This window comes from Rhamphochromis sp. 'chilingali' (assembly GCF_963969265.1).
Source record: "Rhamphochromis sp. 'chilingali' genome assembly, chromosome: 15".
Classification (NCBI taxonomy): domain Eukaryota; kingdom Metazoa; phylum Chordata; class Actinopteri; order Cichliformes; family Cichlidae; genus Rhamphochromis; species Rhamphochromis sp. 'chilingali'.
Window position 1 is genome coordinate 1,091,685 of NC_137942.1, and position 20,248 is coordinate 1,111,932.

Sequence of the window (20,248 nt, forward strand, 5' to 3'; positions counted from 1 at the left end):
TTTGAGTTTTGCTGGTTGCTGTAAAACTCTTCAATTAAAAGCAGGATAGTTTACAAGTGTAAATAAAGACCCAGAACAAGGTAAAGAAGGATTATTCTGAACGGATTCATGCAAAGCAGCTATATCAAAGAGTCCAAGAACATGCAGATGGAGGTAGAAATGAGGAGTAGGGTCCTTAAATTACCTGTCAATGACACGTGTCAGAGGATGTAAAGCTTGCCGTTGTCCCGCCCCCTGATCCACAGCCAAGCTGGCTCACAATCGATCCAGAAGTGGTGATGTCACGTAAGTATAACTTTTAGAGTCAGTCGTACGCTCGGGATCTTTGGTCTATTTGTGTGTTCCTAATATTTTGGACACTGACCTCTGAAAGCCCCTCTCTTGTTCTCACCTGTGTGAAACATGTGACCAGTTCTTTGTGACATTCACAGCAAATAATTCACCTGTGAACAGGTGACACAGGAGGCCACGCCTCATGGGGCCGCCATTCCTACACCCGTGACGTTTTAATGTGAGTCCAGCTTTATTGGAGGGTTTACGGTGTTTTCTGTTGACCTTCAGCAAAAGAAGACAATGTTCAGAAACAGGCGTGGCGGTATATCGAGCAGCAGTCGTTGGTACAGCAACACACGCACTCGCAGGCCAATGAGCTTAAAGCTACTGAGTCAGTTCATGCTGAAGGTTCAAGGACATCACCGCTTTAATATGAACACCCTGAGGATGAAACACACTCACACACACACCAGAACGATGTGTGTGTGAAAACACACAGACGACATGTGCGGTCTGAGAATAGCGCTGATGCTGGAGATAAAGCTATAACTGGAACCCCTGCGAGGCTACGAGTGTTTTTATAAACACACACACTGCAGCAGGTCCTACTGTAGATCTGTCATCCTCGGGGGGTGTTTGAGGGATGGGTACAGACAGGCTCTGCCCACAGCAGATTTGTGTTCTTAAAAAGTCTTTGTCTCCGTGTCTGAGCGACTGTGGGTTCAGACTGTGAAACTGTCCAGTTTTTAAAGAGACAGTACCCCTGAATAACATCTGAAATAAGCCCGGCTGCAGTTGCATAGCAGCTTACAGAGGTGGGGCAAGCACATCCACGCCACGAGGTGTTCTGGCGTGACGCGTCGATATTATGTTTTTGATGTTGTCAGCGGTCAGGATGTGTGCGATAAAGCCCTCATTCAAAGATTCACTCATCTGCTGGACTTTTACCAAGAAGAGCAAAGTTTGGGGATGAAGCTCCTTTTTTTAGACATTCTGCTTCCTATTTCTATCTGTTTCAGTAACATCAATCATCAGTGTGTTCATCAATATGTCAGATTTTCTGTTTCATCATGCTCCTGGACCGTGGTCAGCATGAAGCTCATAGTCCTGCAACAGATTTTTACGTAAGAACAAACATGTTTTTTTCTAAATAAGCTAAAGATGCTAAAGTCGTCCTCAATCACACGAGGACCCACAAGCTGTTGCTTACTCACCGAGTTTTCATCTCACTGTCACACAGACAAATGCACACCAACACCGCGCACACACACCATCAGTGCTACGTGATACTGCTGAGTCATTGTGGATCCAGCAGCGAGCAGCTGGGCCACGAGCCAGGAAGCACACACACACCGTGATTTTATCACATTACAAGATATCAACTTGCATTAATTTCATGGAGACTTAAAGCAGGTCCTAGCATAAGATTTCATCATCTTCATTACCACAGTGTTCCCAACAGACATGGGTCCCCACATTGTATCTAAAACAAGAACAGTGACTGAGTGGAAACCATTATGTAAGCATTTCAGCTCATCAAATGCCAGAGACAAACTCACATCAGAGTCACATGACACAGGACAGACCTGCAGCCGGTTACCATGGTGTCCACGCATGCACACACACTGCACTGAGGTAACGTCCAGCTGTGACGTTCTTTTCATTTTACATTCCTCACAGATCTCAGTCTGTCTGACCTTGCATTAGTTCATCTGCAGCTCTAGTCTTTGCATCGCCCCCTTCAGGCTGACAAGCTTATTACAAAATCCACACTTCAGGAGCGGTTCTCATGCTGTGGGCAAAAAGCCACTAAGGAATTGGCAATAATCACCCAATATAAAGAGAAACTAAGACGAATAACTAAATCAAATCAATCTACTGCGGAGTTTGTGCTGAAGTAACACAAACAAATGTTCACAGCAGACGAGGAGAAACGTGTCGGTTCCTGTTACTGCAGCCAAAGGTTTAGTGTTTGTAGGTTCAACAGTGTTTGTGTTCACTGCAGTCAGGCTGCTTCAGTTTGACATCGTTACACTTAACAGAGCTTTTGACGCCATGTAGTCGACCTCTGCTGTCACAGCTTCTGGATTGTAATGAAGGTTTTAATCTGTGAAGTTGGACTTTTATAAACACAGGTCATGTTTGAGAATTAGAAAGTATCTCTAACACCAGCTGTACAAATCATGCACGTCGTTTACGGTCAGAGCAGCGAGAAAGCAGATTTCAGCCTGAATATATGACAACAGACCTGATTTTGACACATCGACGTTGTTCCTGTGGAGCTTCTTTGGTGTTGCATTATTCAACTTCATTCGAGCGCTGAGGCGATGAAGCAGGGTGAGGATGAGGGGGGCAGTGTTGGTGAACAGGCTGTTTAACGTCAGTTTACTGTCCCATTCTTTCATTTGTCATATGGAAAAAAAACATTTCCAAAAATGTGTTTCCCTGCTGCTCAACGAAGGCAGCGAGTTTCAGTTTCCTGCATGAATTCTGAAAGAGGCCAAAACACATTTAGCAGAAACACTGGACACAAACCGCTGCGCTGGTGGAAGGATGAAAGATGTCTGTTTGCTGTTTGGAGTTTTGGTGGTTTCAGTAATTCAGTGTTGTTATTATATTGAATTACTCGCTTTCAGTCTTTGGTTGAAGTTCACTATGATAACCTTAGTTTGAAGCTGTTTAACGGTTTTCTCAGTGAACCTGCTGAACTCTGAGCGAGGCGTTCGGTCCTCGTTCGCCCTCGTTGTTTCCCGTTGGCGCGTCTGTTGCGTTGCCAGCTTTGCTTCAGCGTTGAACTCGCTCTGTTTGTTTTCCCGCAGCAATCGAGCAGAGCATCGAGCAGGAGGAGGGGCTCAACAGATCATCAGCGGACCTCAGGATCCGTAAGACGCAGGTGAGCCGTGCTTTTGTCAGGAGAGCAGATGTGACGTGGAACATCTGACCTCTGAAACAAGCCACGTGTACGGGGTCGTTTCAGCTGCATGACAATAAATTCATACCTTTCAAGTGAAACCTCATATGCTCGTTTTGACATCACCGTTTCAAACAGGCCAGAAAGCCCTCCTCCTGACCCCTGCTGGATGTTAGGAGGCTATTTTGTGTTTAATTGCCCTTCCAGCTGAAATGTTAACAGCCCCTTCATGCAAGCGGTGACCCTTGACCCCGTGCTGTCACCCACTCAGGGATCCTCCCTTCCTGCTGTACCTTCCTTTCTTCTTTCTGTTCTAACGTCCTACTGAGCGTGTGCGCCTCCTCACAGGAACCATGTGACTTGGTGCTATTTGTGTTCTCCAGGCGCCCTCTCGCCTCCGCAGCTCGTCTCGTGATTTGTCTGTAATTTGACCCTGCAGTATTCTGCTTTGTCATTGGCTCCTGGCTCCCCCCACTCCTCTCCAGCAGTCTGCTCCCTGCTGCCTCCTGGTGGCAGAGAAAAAGAACTGCAACACCACTGACAGCAGTGTGCGTGCTTTATGTCTGAACGCACACACACACATGATCTGATGAGACAAAGCTTTTGATGCATTTTAAGCTTTTCAAAGCTGTTTTATTGTCATCTTATAGTTTTGTCTAAATGTGTGACACACAGGTGTAGATTTCAGGGTGGAGGCCGAACGAACCACAAAACTGCCGAGATGTTTTTTATGAATGCAGACGTGGATGAATTTATGGCTCCAGGTAAAAGTGTTCTGTGTTCCTGCAGCACTCGACATTGTCACGCAAGTTCGTGGAGGTGATGACTGAGTACAACACCACGCAGTCCAAGTACCGCGACCGCTGCAAGGACCGCATCCAGAGACAGCTGGAGATCAGTGAGTACACAACACGCCAGCAACACGCAGTCTTACTGTATGTCAGCACCATGGTTGTTCAGAGGTCAGAGGTCATCTCTCAACCTGAAGGCTCGAAGGTCTTGATGACTCTGAACTGGCTGTAGGTGAGATAAAGCTTTGAGTGGTCAGCGAGACTAGAAAGGCAGCACAAACCTGTGGATGGAAGATAATGACAATCTAAACATCAGAGCTGCTGCTGTTTGAACCCACATCTGTCTGTGTGGGGCTGGCTCACCGCTGCCTCTGCTGGACGTCACAGGAACTGCAGCTGTTGGTGTTTCAGTCAGTTTGATGGCTGTAAATAATAAATGAGGTCAACACAGTGTGTAGATAAACATCACAGGACAACACACACACAGGGACACACACACTGATGCAGACAGATAAACAGTACAGACTGCAGAGGCCGCGTGCAGCTACTTTCCTCTCAGCAGCATCAGCTGACCTTCACACAGCTGCCAGACTTACCCTGTGTGGCCAAAAGTTTGTGGACACATGGCCACTGTGAAAACATGGAACATATTAACGTTTTCATCATGAGCCAAAACTCTGGCCTTGATTATTTTTTAATTCTACGTAAGTTTAGTCTCTCGGCTGTGGGTTTATACCAAGCACATGACCAAAGAGCTTGTATTAGTTATGTTCATACAGATTTCCTGTTGGATCGTGTTCAGGCGTGTAAGATAACGTGTCCAAGAACAGCGTCCCAGCTTTACTGTTTAACATCGGGCTGGATTCAGTTTAACTCTCAAGTGACTGAGTGCCATCAGCTGTTCGATTATGTGTCTCTGTTGGTGTGTTTAGCAAAACCTCATTTTCTGTCAGCTTCTTTTCCTGATTCGTCGTTTTCTCGCTGCGATGCTGTGCGACTCTAACTGTGTTGCTCTGTGTTCTCTCTCTGCAGCTGGAAGAACCACTACCAACGAGGAGCTCGAGGACATGTTGGAGAGTGGCAAGCTGGCCATCTTCACTGATGATGTAAGCAACGCACCTGAGCCCACCCGGCTTACGTTACCTGTGCCGTTCTGCATCCCGGCAAGTGTCTGGGATGCAGAACGGCCACGAGGTGCGCTGAGACATCAAGCGAACACGGCCACTGTCACATGACAGAAAGGGGACGGAGGGGGAGGGGTAAGATGGGAGCTGGGGGAGGGGTATGATGGGAGCTGCAGAGGTTTTTAATTTGAAGGAGTTGTGTCATGCTATTCCTGCTCCTTCAAATTAAAAGCTCCCATGTTTGCTGGTGACTGTAACTGAACACTGAGCTGCCAATCAGCACTGAGCTCGTCTGGTTGTGATGTCACAGTATAGTGACTGGGACACCAGAGGAGCTCAGGAAGAAACAGACTGACAGCAGTTGTTCGGTTACAGCAAAAAGGTAAGTCATTCTGAAAGGACTGGAGGTCAGAGGTCACAGCTGTATCCAGCATGTGCTGTTAGAAGGTTTAACTGCTAAAATCTTTCATTTAGTATGAATTAAATCGAAAGATTTAAACTGCTTTCACCCTCCCAAGGTACTTCAGCTCTGCTTTCTATTTAACTGCAAGTTGACATACTTCAGTACAGCTCAAAAATTTCAAATTAAAAGCCTTTCAGGAATTCAGCAGGCACAGACTTTAGCACTGAAAAGGTTTAATTTGAATCAAAGTTTAGAGTTTCCCTCAAGAAGAACCAAAAGAGAGTCTAAAAATATTTCACATAGTTGCACTTTTTCCACAATAAAACCATCTGAAAGGAAGATCCTATTAGTTTTACTTATCCATCGAAAAGCAGCTGAAAAATACTTTATGCTCAATTTTTTCACAAAAAATGGTTGATATGATTTTAATTTGAAAGATTGATTTGAAATATTGTCAAGAGATTTTTAATTGTATTGAAATTAATATAAAATGTAATTTTAATTTAATTTAATCTTTAAAAACATTTATGCATTTTTTTCTAAATAGAACCAGTTTAATAACTTCTATAAATGAAAACATGAGAAGAGTAGAAGATCTTCGATTCTTGACTTCATTTGTACGACTTCACTGATATAAAAAATCTGATGACAATAAATATGGAGAGAAAATTAAAAACAAACAAAAGAACAAGCAAATCAGAGTGGTGGAAAAAATCACAATTACTCCATCGCTGCTCAGAGTTGTGACCTGTGTGAACCTGCCTCGCAGATCAAAATGGACTCTCAGATGACGAAGCAGGCCCTGAACGAGATCGAGACCCGGCACACTGAGATCATCAAGCTGGAAAACAGCATCCGTGAGCTGCACGACATGTTCGTCGACATGGCCATGCTGGTCGAGAGCCAGGTGCGTCCCGTGATGCAACAGGAAATTCATGCAGCCCGTCAAAGGGCTGCCATGGGGCGGTTCAAGTTAAATTCTGCCTCCCGTGTGTTTTTTTAGGGCGAGATGATTGACAGAATCGAGTACAACGTGGAGCACTCCGTCGACTACGTGGAGCGAGCCGTCTCCGACACCAAGAAGGCCGTCAAATACCAGAGCCAGGCTCGCAAGGTAAGGAATCCCGGATGAGCCCCCATTTGTGTTATGAGCGAGATGATGTGTAATTTTGTGCGCTCAGAGTTGCCCCCTGCTGGACGCTACATCCAGGTGTTAAGACTTTTGACATCTTTAACCACCGCTCTGTTTTCTGTTGTCGCCCCGCAGAAGAAGATCATGATCATCATCTGCTGTGTCATCCTCGGCGTGGTCCTGGCGTCGTCCATCGGTGGCACGCTGGGCATGTAACGCGCTCCGCCACCTGCTGCCGTGACGACCGAACACCGACTGACCGACCGTCCGACCGACAGCCAGCAGAGAAAAGAAACACCAACGACGACACAAAAACTTGAAACACAAATGCAAGACAGATAACCAATCAGCTAGGAAGAGATAACGACCCAATCACAGATAAGAGGAAACACCACGGGTTCGGGTGGGGTTCAAAAAACAAGAAAAAACCACGAGAAAACACCATGACATCATAGCTGACTGACTACACTACATATACAAAAGAGGGTACAGATAAACCTATTTATTACAGATGTACATGTAAATGTATTGAACATGAAGCAACACGTGGGTTAGCTACCTGTAAAAACTGATGACCTATAATATGGCATTTACTTGTTTGTTTGCTTGTTTTGCCTCTTTTCTTATTTTTTAAAAGTTTCTTTCGTTTTTCCGGAGTCTCCGAGGACAGTGACGGCGACGGCTGCCGGGTGGGAGTTCTGCCCGTCGAGGCTCCGGAGCTTAGCGCCTTTGGGAACGAGCTCAGATAACAAAATAAAAGCCCAAAAAAAAAGAGAGAGAACATGTTTCTATCACATTCTGGAACCCTGGAGCGTTCCTGAGCTGCGCCCTGGAATACTTTCTGTTCCAGAGCGCAGACGGGAACAAGCAGCCGAAGGTTCCGGAATGTCAGCCTGCAGAACGAGCACCTTCCGGCTTTGGCAGAACACGCTCCGCCCCCTTGTTGCTAGGAGGGGTTTCACCGCTGCCTCTTTAGACCACCTCTCATTGGTTGCTCACTCCTGGCGTTCACCTCAGTCAGCCAATGAAATTAGCTTAACCTGGCGAAGCCCGGCCTGCCACACGTTATTTAGGACGCATCAAGGACGTTGACCGTGACACGCTTCCCTCTGAGTTCGGGGGAGGGAGGAGTGTCCGCGGCAAGAACCTCCCCTTTTCGTCACACCTATCCAACCAAAGAGCCGGGGAGGGCCTCTGGTTGTCAGGCTGAATTTGATTGGCCGGCGGCAGAAAAGACCGTGACGTTTGACTGACAGGTGAACGATGGGGAAGGAGGGTTCGGACGAGCAAGAGTCAGTCTATGCAGTTTAGAAAACCACGCCTCCCCGTCACTGGGACAGCCAATGAGGATTGGGCATTTCGGTGATCTGATCAGGTCCGCGGTCGTCATCTCGAAGCTGTCACAGCTGTTCTTCCGGAAGATCCTAAAAAATGAAGAGAATGCATTAAAAAGTAAAGAAGAAAAACAAATGTAACTACAACACTAAGAAGCGCTGGTTGCCCTGGTTACCTGAGTGTCGCGGTGATATCGTTGCTTTCCCGTTTCTTGATGGGGAACGTTTGTTGCTTCGTTGTTTCCGTGGTGCTGCTGTTTTGGTGCGTGTGACGCGTCCCGTGACGTATCGGCCTGACACGATTTAGCTGTTAATGTTTAGTCTGTACGTTTTAAAGCATTCGCCCAGATCCTACCTGCAGCCCCGAGTGTGCGTGCGTGTGTGTGTGCGATTTTTCATCCACGCTGTGTGAGCGCATGAGTTGCACAGGTGCTACTGACCAGCAGAAGGTGTTCCTATTGGTGGATTTTCTCTGTGGAAGGTGGAACATGTGACACGCATACATTCATATAAATTCCCAACATATGCTGCATTCAATTGCAACCGGGAACTTGGAATTTCCAGTTTCATTAACCTGGGAAGTTTCTGATTAATATGACGTTGTTCATGAGTTCAAATCAGTTCTGAACGCCTTCGTCTGCTTTTACGTTCTCTGTGGAAAAGCAGTAAAGCAAACCTGCGGGAACGTTGATGGCTCGGATGTCATTCCCAGTGCTGATTTCCAAATTCCGCGGTACATTAAATGCAGCAGCAGCTCATGCATGAACTCCATGTTTAACTTTTCATGCAGACACACTGGACACTCGCCCCTAACTCGCGAATTCCCCGTGTTACATATCGAACCAGTGACTGCGTCGCTTATAGCATGCTGTAGCGTTAGCTTGTGTTTCGTGTAGATTATGTAGAAGCTGCTCGTTACAGATGGGTCATCAGTTTTCTTCCTTTTTTAAACATTAAAGACGTTTCTGTCCAGACTGGCATCAGGACAAAGGCGGCTGAAAATGTGGAGTAGAATTTGTTGCATTAGCGGTTAGCTGAACGTCTGCAGGACTGTCACTCCTTACAGCGACTGCTGATTAAAATAGAAATGTGACGCAGCAAACAGCCTATCTCAGGACTGCGTGCTGTGTTGAAGATCGCGCCACCGCCTGCGCTAACATGTAGGACCGCGGCGTTGAAGAGGAAGGGTCGTCTACGCTCAGGCTCTGTGATACGGAGGTTCATCTGCTTCTGTTGAGGCCTCGCTGGACGACCAAATACCACCTTAAAACCTCACGGTCCCCTCCTGCTCAGTGCTCACGATTAGTTTTGTTTGACGGCGTCTTCTCTGGTTTCACCTGTTCTGCTCTGGATCTTTTAGCTGGACCCTGATCGGGTTTCCGACGTCCCTGACTTATAGTTTTTGTTTCATGTTTCCTGAGAAATGTATTATTTGAAGCTTTTCAGAGACAGGGCTTTAAAAAACAGAACATGCCGCCTTTCATAACAAGTCAAAGCTGTTTTTTGCTTCCTTGCTCTGTAGAGACCTGCCGACAGGAAGCTGACATTAGCTTTCGTTTGACAGTCGTGTGTCCTCCTCAGCCAGCTCGAGCGTTGGAAAGCGGATGTTGTTTTGTGGAAAACGTGTTTTCTTACCCATCACAGTAGCTAGCATTAGCTTTAGATGTCTGTGGTGCCGTGTAGACGATTGTTAGGCTTTGTTTCATTCTTGGCTTCCCAAAACCAAAACATAACGCGCGTTCACCAAAGCTTCGCAGGCACCGTCCCCGCCCCGACTCCTCCAAAGAGCCCAGCAGATGTGTGGTCATGTGCCGTGTCTGTAGATGTAGGTCGATCTCGCACTTTTCTCTCTGCCCATTCGTTCCATTCTGGTTTTAGGTGTTTTCACATGTAGAGCTGTCAATTCAATATGAACCAGTGTGCTTGTTTTACCTGCGTTTACATGTCTCACGACTCCCTCGGACATTTAGAGAACCTAAACCCACGTCCCCATTGGCTGCTTCGTTCATCGTTCTTTGTTCGTTCGAGCGGTTGACGGTTGTCCAGGCGGCGTCGCAGTCGTCGCGGCAGTCTCGGGTTGGTGATTGTGGTGGATGCGAGGATGCCGTCATAGCACCAGCCAGCTTGTTGACACTGATTTTGCCATGTGTGAGTGTTTATTTTCTGTAAAGTTCCCGCTCCTGCGTGGCGGTCACTTGTCGGGTCCCGCCGCCATCCTCTCGAAAACATGGACAAAACCTCACGAAACCCACGCAGGCAACAGTTGGAGATTCGGCTAAGTGAAGGTTCAAATGGTCGTCGGCACGTCTGCCCGCCCCGTCCTCTCGTCTCTTCCTGTCGTGCTGTAGATGTTTGGTTGTACAAAAAGATGGCGCAGAGGGTCGGAGTCTGCCCCCTCCCTTCGCCCTGCAGACCCCGCCCATCCCACTGTGTGTACTACTTATAATAATGGTAATAAAAAAGGCATGCAAAAGCGTTGTGGAGTTTGCATGATGGTGTTTTTTGTACCCCACCTCCCCGCCTCACCCTTCACGTCGTGCACTTTACCGCCAATCAGACCCCGTTTGGTTTCTATGGAAACACTTCACAGTTACTTTCGTTTGTGACGCGTCATTTTTACGATGTTTTCTTCAGAGACCGGTGTGATGTTTAAATAAATGTGAAAGGTTAAATTCCCATCCCACGAACTCCAGCCCTCCCGCCGGGTTCGGACGCCTCCGTCACCTCCCGATGTCTGCGTGTTCGCTTCCACTGTTGCATTTGTGTGTGTGCGTGTGCGTGTTGAAGCAGCACGAGTGTGTTTCAGTGTGCGAAGCGTCCAATCGCAGGTGGGCGGGTTGCAGCAGGTTTCAAAATTCCACTTTTTTTTTTTTAGATTGCGACAGAAGCGAGGAGAGAAGCTTGCAGACGCCATGATCACTGTTACCGCCGTGGCGTTGATTCGATTCAGACCAAAGCATTTCCGCCCTCCCCTCCAAATGTTCGCCGCTAATCTCAAAGAGCACAACGCGAGTCGAGTTTACAAACAGAGAATAAATATACAAATAGAAAAGCCCCACCCCCTCCACTGCCATCAATCAGACCGACCTGCCTCTCTCCCTCCACCTTCAGAGTCCGAACTGAAAACATGACACATCCGTGAAGTGAGTCCCAGTTGGTTTGCGTCTTCACGCTGCAGGATCAACGCTCCTCTGCAGGGTTACAGGCCACGCCCCCCACATACCTCCGAACAGCCGGAGAGAGAAAGTTAAACATCAGCAGATTTGGTCAAAGGTTGATCTCAGATCCTCCAGCGAGCATTCTTCCTGTGCGAGAGGCCGACTGCAGTCGTGTGACATCACATGTGTACGCAACAAAAATACAAACAAACATAAATCTGAGTCACATCTGGATGTTCGCCGCCATTCAGCCTTTCTGTTGTTTCCATTTCTGACAGAGCGGGCGCACAACGCTGGAAAAAATCACGTGAAGAGAGTTTGAGCGCGACACGCAAGACGCCATAGCCTGACTCGCCGTTAGCCGTTAGCCCGTGTGGGAGTAATGCGGTGTGGGCCGACCCTGACTTGGGGGTCGCGTTCCAGCGCTCTGCGGTTATTTCTGTACGCTGACTCGTGAGCACAGCGGCGTCTGTCTTTGCCGCTTCGTCGCTCCTCCGCTGTGGCGCAGTTAAGCCGCCTCCACGCTGATTTTTGTCTTCCTGAAACTATTGTGAAAAACCAAAACGTGCTCGGCGCCCCGCTCTGGGTGATGACATCACAAACATGTTCAGTGTTCTTTATTTGGCGCTCGCGCTCGTCCCGTTGCTCTCCGACAGTATTCACTTTAAACAGTGTTTATGTTCTCTAGTGGGAGGGGTGGGAGGGGTTAGGGGAGGGGCAATAGAGACAGACCACGCCCACAATCACCCCTGCCATAACAAGTAGGAAAGACACTGAAATAACATCGTTATCCTCATTATTACTGTTGTTATTACTATGATTATTACCAAACAGACAAATAAAGATGCAGTAAACATTTGCAAAAACCCGGAGGGAGACAACGTGATCGAATCAACTTTAAAAATGGAGGTGATGACGATTCTATAATAGCAATGATTTAAAGAAGTACAAAGGAGTTATGTTATCATAATAATAGTAGTCATATTGAATATTGAATGCTCGCAATTTTGTCAAACTGAAACTGGATTCTTTGTGTTATGTAATTATTGTAAATAACTTCAAAGAGAGAAAAAATGACTTGCATGTCTATGTATAAATCTACTGAGATATCTATTCCCGTCAAAGTCTGCACGTAGGCCGGCCTCTGTCCTCTTTCGCCTCTTTCGCCCGCCCTTGCTGTGGCGCCCCCTCTGTTTGTACCGTGCAGCTGAGTTGCGACAGCAGAGACTAGGAGAAACTTGGCTTCCTATTGTCGCGCCTGCACACGCTCAGTTCAGAAGCTGTGTCTGCGCCCACCTGTGGATGGAGAAGGCACGGCGGTGTTTTTAGTAGCAGGACGCCCGCTGAGCGGTGCCGCCGTCCCTTTGAGTGCCCGTGTCTCTTAGTTTCTTTCTGAAGGAGCGAATGAAAACACCACACAGGTTTTTGCGGCACAAATGCAGCCACGCCTCCATCTGTTACCCCAGGTCCAGAGGCTCCACCCACTGGCTCCTCTGATGAAAGTGCTTCCCTCCATATTAGGAAAATTAAGCCCGCCTTCAGGGCTTTCCAGGCCACACCTGCACGTCACTTTGGAAGCCAAGTTAGCAGTTTTAAACTCTCCCTCTCTCGCCGTCCTGTTCAATCTCAGCTGAAGCAAGCTCGCCAAACGACACACCGAAAGCTCCGCCTCTTTACCTGACTGCTTCCCCAGAGTTTAGCCTGAGCCTAGGTCTAAAAGAACAGACTCAACCTGCCAGCACTTAGCCATATCCAATATCATCCTGCTGCACTGTAAACAATCTAACTGGCGAAAGTGGCTTGGTGTCACGGTGCCAGGTTGCTTACGCCCGTCAGAACCGAGACTCGGCACGTTAATGGAGTCGTCCATCTTAGTAGAAGAATCGTCGTCTCAGATGGTTAGATGACCTTCGGTCTGCCGCCGCAGTCTTCCTTCTGCGTGGCTTTTCCATCGTTTAGTCCTCACGAGTTCCTGGAGGAGGTCTCAGCTCCAGACGACACGCAGGTGAAGCGGTCCACTTCCTGTGGTTTCACCTGGTGTGACGGCTCAGCGTCACCTCCACGCCACGGCCACCAGCGCCACCACCTGGTTTCAGGCCCGCTCTCTAGCCTCACACAGGCCTAACCTGACGAAGCGTGCAATATTCAGAGAAACAAGGGCTTGTCTTTATCATGCAGAGGCGTTGGCCATGGCACGGGAACTTCAGACGCCGTAATTGCGACAGCAGAAGCGTGAACCCCACCTGATTTTTAGGGCGTGGGATGAGTGAGGAACAAAGCTATCTCGGGGGAGGGGGACGGCAGGTGGAGGCGGAGCCCTGAGGTCAGAAAAAAGCAAAGCGCTGAATAAGAGAGAGGACAGGGGCGCCGCGCGCAACTTTGACCGGAAATGCAACTTGTGTCCCGTTTTTTTTGTGTGTGTATGTGTGCGTAGCGTAATGTAAAAGCGATCTGTCCCCCCCCCACTCCACCTCACCACCCCAACCCTCTCCCCCCTCCAGAAAGAAAACATTCCCCCCCGACCCTGCCCCCTCCAGCCCCCGCCTCCCCCGTCCTCCCCCCTCTCTTGTACTGCTGTTGGCTGTTCTGTTTAGTTCATGTGACGTGCCAGTATTCCCCCCACCTCCTCACCCCTTGCCCACTCCCTCCTCTCTCCTGCCCCCTCCGCCCTCTCTCGCTCTCCCCCTCCTCTCTCTCTCTCTCTCTCTCTCTCTCTCTCTTCATGGATCTTTAAGATGACAACTCTATGCAGATGCTGTCTTTTATAAGTGTGTCAAAATTTTAATTTAAAATAAAAACTTTAAAAAAAACCAAACCCTGACAGACATATTGAAATGATAACAAAAAAGAATAAAGAAAAGGATTGTTCAGTGTACCCTCGCAGCGTCTCCGGATCTTTATTGCTTTGTCTCTGTTTAATCTCTCGCACTCACCTGGCTGCAGGTGTGAGCATTTAAAGGCTTCGTTTACTGGGAAAGTACCTGCATGTCGGCTGCACCTGTTCAGCTGCTCACCAACGTCTAATCATCCAAACACAGGGCGGCAGCACGTGCATTCAGGTATGTGGACGTGATGAAGCTGAGCCTCAGAGTGAGGAAGAAACGTGATTTCAAAGACCTTGAAGGTGGCACGTGGTTGTTGACCACTTTCAGCTGATAGGTAGGCAACAGGCAGTTAACTAAACCCTCAATCAATGTGCAGAAGAGCATCTCTGAGCCTTCAAGCAGCAGAAGACCACACCAGTGTCACACTGTCATTAAGAACAGGACACTGAGGCTACATGGGTCAGTACTACAGGTAGAAACATGGGGGGCACCATCAAGAAGGCCCTGAGTAAATGTGGTTATTCCAGCTGGACATTTGTCAAGTGCAGGAGGATTACCAGGATTTATACATCAGGGAAACCAAACAACCTCTGGCTACAACACAGCAGAGCCACCTCGTCAGGCCTGGACTCTGCAGTCTATCTACACCTACAGGCCAGTGGACACTCTTTCAATGATGAGGATGTAACATCCTGGACAGGGAGGAACGCTGGTTTGAGGGCGGAGTCAAGGAGGCCATTTACGTGAAAAGGGAAAGACCATCTCTGAATCGAGGAGGGGCCTAAGGGTACGTCTGTCACCATCTTACATGCTGTGATTGCAGCCATTCCCCAACTCTGTGAATGGGACTCATGGTTATTGATCAGTGGTCATGAGAATTTGCATATTAATGATCATAAACTGACCTCACAGCCCATTGTTCCTTCAGTGGGCTGGTTTCAGTCATTGTGCAAATGTCCTGTTTATAAGATTGAAACCTGCAGTCAGCTGAGACTGAAGACGTCACCTGATGATGACGATGTTTCTCCCTCTGAAAACGTCCAGATGAACAGAATCAGCTTTCTGGGATTCCCTGTTTCAAAGCTCAGATCATCTCAGAGTGATTTCATGAAAATGACGATGAGTTCATTGCACTCAGTCACAGATCAGTCCGACAGAGCAGGTATGGGATGTGGAGGATCAGGAGATTGTCACCATGGATGCAGCAGCTGTGTGATGATTTCACGATGATGTCACATCAACATGGAGCCAAATCTCAGCAGCTGAATCTGAGCATAAAGATTAATTCTTCATGTTGTTTAGACTCCACTGAAAGAACAGCGGAGTCCAATCTGGTACTAGCACAGTGCAGCTAATGAAATGACGCGTTTGATATGTGCGTTCTTGATCCGCAGTCATCAGCAGAGAACTGAATCTACAGATTTCCACTGCAGAGAAGCTGAAATGGAGGAAACATCTTTGGCTTGGTTGGTTTGGGGCATAGCTGGACTGGCCATCGGGCATACTGGGCATTTGCCCGGTGGGCCGCTGGCGATTTTTTGTTTTTATGGGCCGATCGATTTTTTTTTTTTTTTTTTGATTTTTTTTTTGGCAGGGTATAAATAATGAAAGGTGTTGGATTGGCCAATTGGTCATGATCGACTCTGGGCTGGACCAATTACAGCCAAGGAGGTCGGATGCACCCTCCCCCTTGTTTAGCAATCTTATAGACGAACTAAAGAAAATGGAGAACAAAAAATGGAAAGGAGGTGCAGAAAAAATTAGGGCCAAAAGGAAACAAGCCCTTCAGGCAGATGCTGCCAAATGTGTAAAAATAACTGAAGTGTTTGGCGGTAGCTATGGCATAGCTTCCACAGATTTAGCAACATCAGCAAGTGGTGGAGGCCAGCAGGTGGATAAGGGAAAGGGGAGGCAAGAGGAGGAGAGACCCGAGGCGGCCGCCGGTCATAGTGGCGGAGGAACTGAACTTCAGGTAAGAAGTTATGACCTGCTGTCTGTGTCAGATATAAACCAAGTTTAGTTGGAGTTTGTTTTTGTTGTGCTGACTTTTTACAGGCGCTTAGAATAACTGGTACTGCTACTAGCTAGCATGACGGAGTTTATATACTGCTGGGCGGGTGCTATGAAGTTACTGATAGTAAATTTTATTTTATGCTTAAGGTTAGTTTCTCAAACTCCTCAAAATCTTAACAAATTGTGCCAATCCTTACATGTTGCACCAGGCTGATTTATCATCTAAAGTGGAGAAGTCTGTGACAGAGGAGACAGAAGAGCAGCAGAGAGAGATGGAGCGAGAGAGAGAAATAAAAGAGCTGGAGATGGAGATGGAGAGATGACTTTATGTCATCCATGAGGGATGCATTTGACATATGTTTCACATATTATAGCCCAGCAAGTTACTTATAGCAATTTAAATACGAGCAATCAGTTTTTGGCAAATACCGGAAATCAGTTTCTGGCAGACAATCGCTTTTTGGCACAACACCGGCTATTGCAGTTAATAATACAACAGCTTCTTGCCATTTTTTTGTGTTTCTTTTTATCGCTGTGTAACTGAGTTCAATTGAAAGCCTGCATGCGCTAGTACCTCTTGCCACAAGTTCCCAGAATCCTTTGCGGTTTTACCCCTGAATGACGTCACATTTTTGGTGGGCCGGTCTCTAGTCAAAATGCCCGGGCCGATTTTTTGTCCCAGTCCAGCCCTGGTTTGGGGGACAGCTGATCTCGAGCTCTCGTGTATAGGTTTTATAACATCAGTTGTTCGTAAATAATTTAGTTTTATATAAAAATCCGGCTTTAAACATGCAGCTCAATGTTTTACATTTTAGTTCACGTTTTTATGCGTCTGCCAGGGGCGGATCTACAGGGGTGGCATGTGCCACCCTAAAATAATCTCTTGCCACCCTTTGTGCTTTGCTTATCACAATTAAGTTTATTAACATAAGCTAGCATTAACACTTTGAGCTTAGCTACAGTTAGCACTGAATATAAATTCTAAAACTGAATATATTACAACACCACTAAAAAATGGTTCAGCCCATACCTTTATTTCTTGTTGTCAGTAGCAACCGATGCCTGTGATTGTCCCAGAGCACATTTTGAATCAACACTGTGGGCATTTGCAGATTTCTAGTTGTTACACTGTGGAAATGAAATGAAGGTGAGTGTTATTAACCCTCTGGGGTCAAACAACATGCCACACCTCCAAATCACGTACCACCTTTTCTTACTAGTGGAAAAGTGTAAACATGTCGACCAATAAAAATGATACGGAACAATGTGGGATTTAATTATTTGGTAGGAACAGAGAAACGTTTTGGGAATGATGGCGCTGAGAGCGAGTTTTGTGATGTGTAGCGTGTTTGGAGTGTGTAGTTAGTGTGTAGTTTTTGTTTTGTTGTGTGTGTCAGAACAACACTATCACAGTTGCTGCCAAAAAGCCACCAAAGACGGATTGCAGCATAAACGCTGAGTGATGCACCTCCTGCTGTCAGGCCTGTGGTGCTCTCCTCTGTGGACTAACTTGAATAATTTGAGTATCATCTTAACTGTGACACCTGATTGTTCTCTCGTTTTAGTTTAAAATGGTTATATAAATGATAGGGTGGCTGCAAATCAGGGTAAATAGTTTCGTATAACTTTATTGTTTACAACATGTGTGCATAAGTTAATAAAATTTACAGTTTATATTTGCATTTAAAGTTATGAAAGTGATTCACTAAACAGGTAAAAAATAGAACTTTTTCCCTACTTGGTTTTTATTTTTTTTTACAATGTGTCAATGAAAGAATAACTGTAAATTCAGACATGTGAGGCAAAAATATTGTTAAAGGTAAAATCAAACTGTAGTAAATAATGAGCAGTTATACCCTGGAGCCCAGAGGGTTAACCTCATACATCATGAAAAAATAGGTTTACAGTTCTGGTGAAAAATGTTTCATGATGCTGTAGATTTCTGACATTTTGTGTAAATTTAAGCAACAATGTAGCTTTCTATATGTTCTGCATGCTTAATTTATGATACAGGCTATGTTTGTGAAGGTTCTCAGTCATCCATCCAGGTCATTGTAGCCTAAGGAGCATGGAAAGAAAAGTCTGGACGTCCCACCTCTCATTCGAGAAGCTTCTTCAGTCATGGACCCCCCCATTAGGTAGAGGACCAATAGGGGATCCATGACCCTCTTGCGGACACTCCCATAGGGCTTAAAATCTGGGACTCTCCACCAATTGCGCTTAAAACTGAAAAAGCTTCTTTAATGAAACGTCTTCAAGAAAACTTAAAAAAAGAAGCCCAGATGCTTTTTTTCTTTCAAGCTTTCTTTCCAAGCTGCTTAGACCATCCAGGCTAAACACAGAATCAAAATTCACATTTTATGTAACTGAAATGCTTAATTATGTGGGGTAAGAAAAAGTTAGAGTATATTTATACGAAACGTGTGTATACTTACTGCATTTGATGTTTTATAACAGTGTATAATTCATATTAAAGGATGTAACACCTGCAAGTGTGTAAAATAACGGCTTTGATTTTGCCACCCTAAGAAATGTCTCTAGATCCACCCCTGACGTCTGGGACAACAGGGCATCCCCAAAACATATACATATGACAGGGGTACAGCCCCTCGGCAGGCTTCCAGACGCTGACCAACCCGCTTTATCAAATGGGTGGAAGTGGCAACAACAGAAAAGTCTAAATCTAAACAAGTAATTAATCACACTAATACTTGGGTTGAACCAACCTGATCTCGCGTGTTCTCACGGCTCTCTGAGGTTACAGCAGCACGTTATTTCATGTCTCTCGAACATTAGAAAACGGGAGTTCCACAAGGTTCGGTTTTGGGTCCACTATGCTTTAATTAGACATGAACGAGTTACCAGACAGCTGTAAAGACGCAGAGGGTCAACTGTGAATGTAAAACTGTAAAAACCGTGAATAACACAGCGCTAACGGGAGGAAATAGACACAGAGATACAGAGATGAGCAGGAAGTCCCTAAAGAATCAGCTACAAACGCATCACATCAGTACCGTCAGTGTTCTCCATCTTAGTTTGTGTCTGACAGTCACAGGCTTGTGGTCCAAACTCCAGTTAGTCTGACTGAAGTCGAGGGTGCACTGTTGTCTCTGCTTGTCTGTTTTTTCACTGATTTTCCTCAGAGACAAAACTGCGTGGCTCCTGACACCAGCTTCGTCCACAGAGGAAACCCACAGTGGCGTCCAACCTCTGATGGACGCGTGCAGGGAAACATTTCTGCGTTTCATCCGTTTCTCTCAGATTTATCACAGAAAAAAACCTCAAAATCCAGACGAGGAGATAAATGAACCGATATAATCTCACAAATTACTCTCCAGATTATCACACAGTATGACGTCATTTATTTCTCTAATAGTAATCACCTAAGTACCTATCAGAGCTTTAGTTTACACACCAGAGCTCGTCTACAAACATCTAAACCTAAACAGTTACTTGATGTTATAATTACAAAGAAAAAAATAGAAAACTTCACATCATTATAAGAAAAAAATTATTATTATTACGAGATCAATTTTCTCCTTTGAAGTGACAGCACTGGGCCTCCATATTTAACTGGATTTTATTTTGGGGACCAGGTGAGGAGGAAGGTGAACAGAGGCCTCCAGAAAGTTCACAAACCACACGTCAGATTTCAGCCTCCCCTCGGGGGTACAGCAACAGCTGAGGAAGATGATGAGTTTTCATCCTTAGCAATAATCAGAAACACTGAGAAAATTTTTTAAAAAGACCCACAATCCCCCTGGTGTCTGCTGCCGAGGAGCCAGAACATGCCAACCGTCAGAGAGGTCTGTCTGAGGCGGGGTCAAAGACCTGAGCACCGTTAGTATCGCCGGGGAGGAACTCGAGTTCCCACCAGGAGCAAAAGTCCGGAGAGGTCCTCGTCACACAGCAAACCTGAACACAAGCTGTGAGGGTTTCAGTTTCCTCTGACTTGCTTAAATCTGCTGCAGTTGGTGGACATGATGAAATATTCTATCAAAGAAACGCTGGAAATGCTAAACATTTAGTTTTACACTTCCTGGGCAACGCAGGCGACCACCTGCACTTTCTCTAACATCCACTAGAGACAACTAAACAGCTGCATGGCTCCAGTTTTATGTGGTCTGCTATGTATGGGGGCGTGGCCTCTTTGACTGACAGATGGATGGTGACACAGGCGGCTGTGGCTGCTGGCTGTCTGTGAGGCTTCAGACCAATAATACGTCTGCTGCTAAGAGACGGTCTGAGGAGGCGGGGCAAGAGTTTAGGTGCACAGTGAAATCT

General features: G+C 46.4%; 1 protein-coding gene across 1 annotated transcript in view; it reads left to right on the plus strand.

The window, feature by feature from the left end:
- The window catches only part of stx1b (syntaxin 1B), a 53,140-nt gene extending 39,149 nt beyond the window's left edge, over nt 1-13,991 (plus strand). Inside the window, exons 5-10 of the mRNA XM_080904738.1 lie at nt 3,093-3,166; nt 3,974-4,082; nt 5,008-5,081; nt 6,272-6,409; nt 6,506-6,616; nt 6,770-13,991. Of these exons, the coding sequence (XP_080760864.1) occupies nt 3,093-3,166; nt 3,974-4,082; nt 5,008-5,081; nt 6,272-6,409; nt 6,506-6,616; nt 6,770-6,850 (587 nt within the window). The 3' untranslated portion in view covers nt 6,851-13,991. The remainder of the gene's footprint in view (nt 1-3,092; nt 3,167-3,973; nt 4,083-5,007; nt 5,082-6,271; nt 6,410-6,505; nt 6,617-6,769) is intronic.
- Nucleotides 13,992-20,248: the final 6,257 nt, after the last annotated feature.